The 10,520-nt window shown below is 37.2% G+C and overlaps 1 protein-coding gene across 1 annotated transcript; it reads left to right on the plus strand.

Moving 5' to 3' along the window:
- Positions 1-568: 568 nt before the first annotated feature.
- LOC132713805 (uncharacterized) lies at positions 569-8,530 on the plus strand. The gene is made up of 2 exons (XM_060696481.1): positions 569-1,392; positions 8,064-8,530. The coding sequence occupies exons 1-2, from the start codon at positions 571-573 to the stop codon at positions 8,397-8,399; spliced, it is 1,158 nt and encodes a 385-aa protein (XP_060552464.1). The 5' UTR covers positions 569-570; the 3' UTR covers positions 8,400-8,530.
- The last annotated feature ends 1,990 nt before the right edge of the window (positions 8,531-10,520 follow it).

The raw sequence follows: 10,520 nt of genomic DNA on the forward strand, positions 1-10,520 counted from the left end.
GTGCTAATTAGTAGATAGTAAGTTATAATTAGTCGATACTAAGTCATAATTAGTAGATAGTAAGTACTAATTATTAGATAGTAAGTGATAATTAGTAAATAGTAAGTACTAATTAGTAGATAGTAAGTGCTAATTAGTAGATAGTAAGTTATAATTAGTAGATACTAAGTCATAATTAGTTGATAGTAAGTACTAATTATTAGATAGTAAGTTATAATTAGTAGATACTAAGTCATAATTAGTTGATAGTAAGTACTAATTATTAGATAGTAAGTTATAATTAGTAGATAGTAAGTACTAATTAGTACATATTTAGTAATAATTATTAGATAGTTAGTACTAATAAGTAAATGCTAAGTCATAATTAGTAGATACTAAGTCATAAATAGTAGATAGTAAGTGCTAATTAGTAGATAATAAGTCGTAATTAGTAGATACTAAGTCATAATTAGTAGAAACTAAGTCATAATTAGTAGATACTAAATCATATATAGTAGATAGTAAGTGCTAATTAGTAGATACTGAGTTGTGACTATTTGATAGCGAAAGATCAGTTTCACAACATTAAATATGGAGGAAATAATACGTTCATATTTCATGTGTGGACTTAACTTTTCCGAAATTCTAACTTGTTTGTCAAATAATGATGGAATCGCAATTAGTATGCGGACATTGAAGAGAATTCTGCAAAGATTAGGTTTGTTTCGCCGCAAAAATTACAGTGATATTGTAGATGTTTCGTTGTTTTTGCTGGAACAAATTCAAACATCTGGAAGACAACATGGATACAAGATGATGCACCTGAAAAGTATCCAAAATGGTTACGTGGTGACACAGGAAACCATCAGAGAACTTTTGCACATTTTAGACCCAGTTGGAATAAAAAATCGACAAAGACACAGGCTTTCTCGAAGGATGTATTCAAATTTTGGTCCAAATTACCTTTGGCACATCGATGGCTATGACAAACTAAAACCTTTCGGAATTTGTATCCACGGTGCTATCGATGGATTTTCGAGGTACATCTTGTGGCTCGAAGCATATACGACCAACAATGATCCGAGGGTAATCTCTGGATATTACATTGGCACAGTGGAGTGTCTTAAAGGTTGCCCTTTCAGAATAAGAGCAGACATGGGGACAGAAAACGGTTATGTTAGAGATATGCAGATTTTACTAAGGAGTTTAGGTACCGATGGAAACGACAGCAAGTATTATATTGCCGGTTCTAGCAATCGAAATCAGCGCATAGAAAGGTGGTGGGGGATTTTACGGACCCAGAATGTTCAGTACTGGATAGAATTCTTTACAATGCTGGAGAATATGGGCAGTTTTACGGGCAATTTTCTAGATAAGTCATTAATCCAGTTCTGCTTCATGGATCTCATTCAGGTAATACCGAAAACTTAAATAACATAAATTATGTATGTTTTGTTTACAATATATTTGAACAAAAATTACCACAAAATTGCATAAATTTTACATTGTAACTGAAAATAAATAAAGTTGAATTAATCCTTGTCATACAAAAACGTGGCTTTACGATCAGAATAAATTACGATTAGCCTGTATATCAAGACTTTATATAAACATCGCCAGTAAACAAGAATACGGGATAGACTTGATATAACTGTTTATTAACACGAGCACAAAATGTCTTTCTTATGAAATACAAATGGAGAGCCAAAAACAAGGGAGACAACTCCCTTACATATTATGTGTAGTACAACTAAATGTTCATAGGTCATTGACCACTATAAATATAGTGGCGTGACTTCTTTTTCCTTTCCCTAGGAAGTACGGATACAATTATGCAACATGTTTGACTAATGGTTAATTTAAGCAACATACAGCATCTTAGTATTAAGCAAATTTATCATTTAAAACATTTAAAAATAATGTTGAATAAAACGAACTAGAATAACATTGACTTAAGAAAAATGTTCTGGTGTTATAATGTGAAATCAAGTATTAAGACAAATCATAGTCATTGAGGTAAGTTGGAGGCTTTCGGACCCTTTGTGGTCGCTCACTTGTATTAATGGTGCGGAGTTCAACATTAGAATGACTAGAGTTTATATCATGCTCATCAACTACTTCTGTAGAAAGGTCCAAAGATAAGTTATTTTCAATTGGTTGATTTGGCAGTTCATATGCTGGACGAGACAAAGTGTCCGGAATGTTAATAACTTCTGGTATCGCGTCTTCGTCCTCACTTACATGATCATTATCACTATAATATTTCACTTGATTTGGCAAACACTCAGTAAATTGACTTGGAACTCTGTAGCACTCACTAAGTTTTATTTTGTATGATGTAGCTCTTAACTGTGAACCAGAAAATTTCTTAATGTAACACCATGGACTTTCAATAGATATAATTAGATATCTGTCACGAGCCTTGAGCTTACTTTTCTCATTAACAAGATAAACAATATCGCCAACTGATAACTCTTGACAAGACAAGGGCTTATGTCCCTTGATTTTAGATTTTTCACTGTATGGGTGATTACGTAGGCGGTTTTCATGCTGACTTAAAATGAGAGCTCTATCCGATAAAGGTAACTGTTCATTTGTAAACTGGTTTCGTTGGGTCCAAAGTTCTCGTGATGATAAGCCACAATTACGAATACGTGAATTCAGTCTTGCAATAACAACTGACAGTCCTAATTCTGAAACTGGACCGCCAGAGGGATCATGGCGAAGTAGTTCGTTTTCAAACTCAAGAATTGCTTTTTCTGCAACAGGGTTCTTATTTACATTTTTCGCGCAACCAATTTCAAGTACAATCCCAAGTGACTTGAGTTTTTCGTCTTCTCGCAAGGCTACAAATCCTGGAGCTGCATCACATCTGATGATAGCACTTGGACCCTCAAGTGGGTGTAATCCGAGAATAAGTTTCAACAAAGCGACACGTAGTGTATCATGTTTTTCATTTTCAATTATACAAGCTGAGGTATATGAGCTTACAGTTTCACGAAGCACAAGTATCAATTGTTTATTTCGTTTTAAAACATCAGTTGCAAAATAAATTCCCACAACCTCTGGTGGAGGGCACGTTGTTTGTTCATTTAAAGTATCTGGATACTTCTGCAAAGAAGTACAAGTATGACATAATTCACAGACGCTGTCAATAGCATTATTTAAGTCTAAAGCATAAAAGTGTCTTTTCATTACAAGTTGCATTTGATGCTTTGTCGGATGGTTTAATTTCAGATGAAGTGCTGTCACAAGTCCGTCTATGACTGAGCGAGGTACAACTATGAGTTCATTGTAAGGTGTAAGCGGATCATTTTTCGGTACAACTAATAGGTTATCCTTAGCGATAGAGACCACATTAAGATAACGTTTAACATCTTTAATATTAGTAAGTTTTTTTGAAGGGCGAGTGCCTTGTTTAAGATGAGCATGAGTTCTGCGAAGGTCAGGGCAGTCAGATTGTATATCTAACCATGCGGAGCGGGTTGTGAAAGGTAAATTAGTCAAATTATTCAGAATGTCATTCACCTGGACTGATCGGACAACAGAATCTTCAGTTTCTATTATAAAAGAGCAGATCTGACAGTGCGGTTCTGTGCAGTCTGGGGCATTGCGACTAGCGAAGTCTGATGGTATGTTTGCAGATCCAGCTAAATGCCGTATGTTAAGATTATACCGGCTGACTAATGACAAAAACGATGTCAATCTGGGACTAGCAGAAAACTCTCCCCTGTAAAGTTTCTCAATAGCTTGAACACATGGCTTGCTATCCGTCAAAATACATGACCTATGCTTAGATTGAACAATATACGGACTGAAATGTTTAATAGCAGCGGCGATTGCTAGCGCTTCGATCTCACAAGGGAGCCATGTAACTTGGTGTTTTCTTAATTTGGCACTAAAAAAACCAGCAAGTGAAAGTTTGTTGTTTCTTGTTACGTAAAGGGTTGCACCTATGCCATGTTTGACAACAGACCCATCTGTAACAATCCACAATTGATCTGAAACTCTAGGGAGAACGATAGCCTTATGCGTGTTTATAAGTTTCTGAGCATTAGCAAAGTATACATGTAAGTCATCAGTCCACTCCAGCTTTTCCTGTGAGGGTCGTCCTGCAATTTTGTCATCAAGAGGGGCAAGTATAGAGGAGCAATTAGGTATAACCCTTGCAAGCACTTTGTAAGCACCAATGAATGACCTAAGGCCACGCACCGTTGTAGGGGGTGGGCAAGTAGACAGTACAGAAATGCGGTGAGCATTAGCAGTGATAATGCCGTTTGACCATGTCCAACCCAGAATTGTTGTTGAAGTTGGAGCAACGACGGTTTTAGAAGGTGACAGTCTCAAGTTTGACTTGTAAAGGGCTGTAAGGACACGTTTCCAATTGGTGTACAACTCATCAGGTGTGTTGCCACCACAATATAAGTCATCAGCCAACTTAGCGACAATACCGTCCTGAAGACAGTCGCCTAGAACTCGACACATGAGTTCCTCTAGAGCTGTCTCAGACCCTGGCATACCCATAGCAGTGCGAGTGTACACTCGCACACCTTTAAAGGGTGTAGCAACCCCACAATATTTCATAGAATCTTTGGAAAGTGGAATTTGGTAGAAAGCACTAGTAAGATCAGTTTTAATAATGTACTTCCAAGGAGCAATAAGGCGAAGAATAGAATCAACATCAGGCATAAGAGAAGGTTGGGGCTTACTGTACCGACCAACATCTGCAAAATCAGTAACTAGTCTATAGCCACCCTGGGGTTTTATAACTAAAAAGGATGGGTTAAGATATTCAACAGATATGTCAAGATCTTCTGGTCGGCAGAAAACACCTTGACATTCAAGTTCATCAAATTTATGCTGTAACTGAACCAACTTATCACGATTATATTGGGGTACTCTCCCCTTTCGTTGGGGTGGTTGTACAGGGCCCATGTTGACCTTAGCCTGAAAGGGACCTACAGCTCCGTTGTAGCCTCTTTTTATGTCACTACTAAAAACAACATCAAATTGGTCATGTAGGGACTGAAATTCAGAGCGAGACTTTGGTGGAAGGATGTTGTCAGGATCTAAGTTAACAGTGCCCGAGTTAGCAGTGTGTTTGTCATGGGAATTCTTCACACGAGTCGAAGCAGGGGATAAAGTAGCATCATCTAAAGTACTAGTGACAGTTGTGACGGGAGAAGTTAGTCTTACTTGACAAAAATGGTCATGCTTATGAAGCTTTTGTGGATCGGCGGAGTCATTAAGTATGCGAATTTTGCCATCAACCGCCTCTATTAACTGAGGTGGTGGCCAGTTCCCAACCGTTTTGCTATAATCATATCGTTTCTCAATGGCAAGGGTGGCATCGGCATGAGCATTATTTAAAATATCTACTTCGATGTATTCTCCGGGCCAAACTACAGCAGAAGAGGTAATACGCAAAACGAACGGTGGAACATGACGGATGTTAGTGTTTTCAGTTTCGGATTTAAAACTACTATAGATAATCTTCTGATTATCACCGATATTGATTTCGTGTTTTGAAGGCCTGACTGAGATATCATTGTAGGCCATAAATGAAACGCCGGCTAAAATATCAACATCAAGGTTATCAACTACAAGCGCATCAAGTTTGAAGTGATTTTTGCCCCGTGTAAGCATGATATGAGTCTCCCCAGTAATATTAAGAGGAGTTGACCCATCTGCTTGAAGTGCATTTTGACTGGTAGATTGAATAGTTGCTCCAATGTGTTTAGCAACAGAACTCTTGATCATGCTAATTTCTGCACCAGTATCAAGCGTGACAATTAATGCGTAATGCTTATGAAAAACTTTCATCGTCGGCGATTTAGTAGTACTAACCCTACGCGAAGATGATGTGACAGGGGTATAATGTGTCGGAGGGATATCATGCTCATCTTGATCATCTTGGTCATCGGTTTGACAAAGATTCTCAATAAATTCGTTATCTTCAGTGGTCTGTCTCACCCTGGAATTCAAGAACTGTTTATCAGAGTCAGGTAAAAAGTTACATTTGCTTAAATAATGTTGGTAGCGTGTTCTGCCAGCTTGTTTACAAAGTGGGCAGGTTGGTGTGCGTTTTGAACTTGGCGGAAATCTGGATTTGAATGAAGTCCTAAGAACCTTTGATTCATTAATTGAGTGAATTTCATCCAGTAAACTGTCTAACGCCTGAGAGATCTCGGGTTTAATTGAAGCAAGAGTCTTCGACCGGAGGTCAGTTCCATAACGCTGCTTGACAAGAGCTGGAAGATTTGGGTGAATCAAGCGAAGCCATGTCAGAATGATGAAATTTTCCATAGATGGTGTAAGATCTTCATCGTCAGTTGGGGCATCCCCATGATGTGTAATATTGCCACCTGCCTTGAGAAGGTTGTCTTCAGCAAAACTAATTAATCTCTGATACAAATCCTCAGGGCGCTCATCTGGTTCTAATTTAATGTCATTTAAGTTTAAAAAGTTTGCTCCTGACCGCTGAAATCCATAATGAAGTCGAATTGCCTGCCAGATATTTGATAAGGATGTTGAATTCTTGACAATAGTATTTCTTGAAATAACTGGGCAATAATTGGCAATTTGTCCCAGCATCAAATCCAGGTGTGTAACTTTTTGTTCGGCGGTACGACGTTTTGCCTCTGGGACTGCTTCCCCATCGTCGGTTAGGCCACGAAGTGGGTTGCCAGATTTTTTCAGCCATGTAAACCCGTCAACCAGAAAGGGAGCAAAATTTGAGTCTAAAGACAGGATATATTGCAGGTTTTGTTGCCACGATTCAAACGATGTTATTGTTTCGTTTTTAGATAATGTCCATTGTTTTGGAGCACGATGCGTAGCCATTTTGAATTGAGTCGTGTTTCAGTTACTTGTCACGTCCCGGCCGCTTTTGGCTATATTTTTGTTACCAGTTCGTTAATGACGATACTAATCACGTATACTGGAAGTCTGGGTTTTTATCCGACAGCTGCCACCACGCCAGTCAACAAGAATACGGGATAGACTTGATATAACTGTTTATTAACACGAGCACAAAATGTCTTTCTTATGAAATACAAAAGGAGAGCCAAACACAAGGGAGACAACTCCCTTACATATTATGTGTAGTATAACTAAATGTTCATAGGTCATTGACCACTATAAATATAGTGGCGCATAGCACAATTTTTAAATGACGAGTATAGATACTGATAATAGAAATTGTTGTATATATATGTATCCATTGCAAAAAAAGACTATACAGAAAAAAATGTTGCTGTTTTAATCAGAGAAATAATATTTACCCCCTTTACTATGAACATCATTACGCAAAAGACGTTATTTAGTTTCTAACTGAAGGTCAGTTTTGTCAACTATATGGTCATGGTCAATATCAACAGAAAGTGTGTCCAAACCCTTTTCAAGCAAGAACTTATAATAGATTTTAATCTTAGCGAAAAGCCTAAAACAAGATTTAAATTCCTTTACTAATAAGAGTTGATAATGACTTGGATGCTGAATGTGAATTAATACTTGAATACGTGCACCGTAGGGCGGAACATTTAATCCCCGAAAGATATTTTGGTCCGTTTAAACAGCTAATATAAAACAATTGTAGGTCTCAAACACTTCACATATACAACAGCTATAAGTATCAAGCCAATTTGATGGACCGGGGTTTTCAATGTTTAGGTCATGTACTGACTTTGACCATTGATTTCAAACCCCTAAAAACCTTCATTTCATGTTTGTTTCCAAAAAGAACTTTTAAAGTTTACCTCCAGAAACTCCATTTGCTAGCGGTCTTACAGACGTACTGACAGACGGACGGACGAAAGGAGCATAACATATTATGCCTTTACGCTTATAAAAAGTGATACCATTTAATCAACAGATTTATGAATTTGTCTCTCATCTAATCAGTTTGTCAAATCTGCAGCTTCTTGCCTAATTGTTCATGAAAAAAATAATTTGTCGTCTTTGGCATTATTTGAACAAATCTTTTAACGGCACGTGTGCAGGGCGTGTATACTATATATGATGCGACAACAAACTGATTAGTTTGATGACAACTTATATAAAAGGAAATGTTTTGTCTTTTTCAGGAGGATCTAAACACAGTGCGGCAACTTTGGAACAATCATCGCATAAGACGTATCAAAAATCAATGTAGTCCGAATGGGCGACCGGCGGTTATGTACACGTGCCCAGAATTATATGGAACCCAGAACTATTTGCGCCCGGTTGATAGGGTAAATATAGCTCTGTGCGCAGAAGAATGTGTGAGAAAGGACAAATATTGTTGTGATGAAACTGTTTATGAAATCTGCACAATGATTATAGAAGACCACGGTCTAACGATGCCAAGAAGTGCAGAGGATGCGGCTGTATTATATCAAGTCCTACGCAGGGAAATTCTCGAAGAACTTGCTCTTCAATAAATCAAAATGCCGACATATCACTTTGACAATAAACCAGTTAAGATCAACAACTGAATAACTCTAATACGAATATAAATGTAATTTGTGCATTTAAATATGAACATGTTGTCTTAATTTCCTCACCTCCTGAACGAAAAAATGAAGATAACTTTTGAATGTTCGTCTAATGAGAATGAATTATTCCAATCCTTGAAATCTAACAAGAAAAGATAAAAAAAAAAGAAAACAAATATTCCCATACTCAATTATAATCAAGTTTACTTTTTTTCAAAATAGTTTTTATTTTTGGAAAGCATTCCATAGACCTAAGATGTCTGCACACAATGTTAACAATCATATTCGGTATTCTATATTGACACGTCAATGAGTTTTCCATCATTGTCCATATTATTTAAAGTGGCCTGTGCACACAAACTCAAAATACACAGTCGCAGAGATATGAATATGGTCGATTTTCTCTTTTATTTGTATACATGTATGTATATATCGTGAATACGAAAACATGCTATATGATATTAAACAAAGGAGGTCATCACCCCACGATATGTAAAATGAGAATGCAAAAGCACGGTCACAATGTGAAACATTTATAAAGTATTGTATCGAATTGCTTGCATCTAGATCCCACACAGCATCCGTATCTTTGGTGGTAAAAAGCACATAGTTGGTTTTCACGACGTGGCACAGCTCCAATATAAAACAAGAGGACCATGATGGCCCTATATCGCTCACCTGTTCACCTGCAACAGAAATTTCTGATGAAAACTATAGTCTCTATATTGTCTACACAAGGTTTTGCTATAATTTGACCTGGTGACCTAGTTTTTGACCCAAGATGACCCATATACAATCCCAACCCAGATTTCATCAACACAAACATTATGACCATATTTTCAAAAAATCTGATGAAAATTATGGCTGCTATTGTCTACACTAGGTTTTTCTATAATTAGACCTGGTGACCTAGTTTTTGACCCCAGATGACCCATATACAATCCCATCCCAGATTTCATTAAGACAAACATTCTGACCAAATTTCATAAAGATCAGATGAAAAGTATGGCCTCTATCGTCTACACAGTAATTGTTGACGCACGCACGCACGCACGTACGCACGACGGACGCCGGACATCAGACGATCACAAAAGCTCAAAACAAGTCCTTATGAACCGGAAACGTATCCCTAATGTCTGATCTGGTTTATATTTAATAAAAAACGATTTGTCCAGTTTCTTTTTTCAAACACAGAGATTCTCACCAATTTGTCTTATTTGAACAGAAACTGTGTCCTGGTAACCAGCAGCCAAATTAAATGGGAAATCCCTTGATGTATTTTGAAGAAGTGCGTCATTCAAAAGCAAAAATGTCTAACCTTCAATACTACTATGCTGTCTGTCATCAATTTAGACTGCTCACAACTTAAAACAAAAATGTAAAAGAGCAAATGGGCAAAGATCACACTGAAATGCTAGCATAAGTGACGTAAACAAGAGGCTCATGATGGCCCTGTATCGCTCAAATGAGACCATTGCTCTAAATTCATTAAATACTTCACATTGATTATCTAAGCTCTAGCCCTTAGATATTAAGATATATAAGTTTTCAATATATGTATTTACGGAAAAACAATGACCCCCGGGGTTGGGCCAATTTTGACCCCAGGGCAATCATTTGAAGAAACTTTGTAGAGGTCAACTAGAAAATGTTATATGTTAAATATCTCAGCATTAGCCCTTGTGGTTTTGGAGAAGAAGATAGTTTAAGTTTTTTCTTTCGGTTGCCATGGCAACCAGAGTTCTAAATGAATTCTTTGAACAATTTTGTAAGAGCTTCATGCATGGAACATTTCTGGCAAGTTTCATCAACTTTGGTCTAGTAGTTTAGGAGGAGAAGATCTTTAAATGCAAAGTTTGACGTCGCACGACAGACACAGTGCAATTCTAAAAATGTATAAACAACCTTGACATGACTGCTGCAAACCAATATCTCAGCTGACAATTTTATAATTTTCTAGGCTTCTTATAACGTTGGTGTATAGCTCCAGTCATTCAGATGTTATAATGGCTTAATACATTTTATTTGGAAATACAAAGCAATCAACACGAAAGCTTGCATTGCATG

This window comes from Ruditapes philippinarum, unplaced genomic scaffold (assembly GCF_026571515.1).
Source record: "Ruditapes philippinarum isolate M1 unplaced genomic scaffold, ASM2657151v2 ctg701_1_1_1_1, whole genome shotgun sequence".
NCBI lineage: Eukaryota > Metazoa > Mollusca > Bivalvia > Venerida > Veneridae > Ruditapes > Ruditapes philippinarum.

Bases quoted from the DNA above. Each gene is read 5' to 3' on its own strand.
- LOC132713805 (XM_060696481.1), top strand. From the start codon at position 571: ATGGAGGAAATAATACGTTCATATTTCATGTGTGGACTTAACTTTTCC. The intron at 1,393-8,063 runs GTAATACCGAAA...TGTCTTTTTCAG, and splicing joins GCTTCATGGATCTCATTCAG to GAGGATCTAAACACAGTGCG.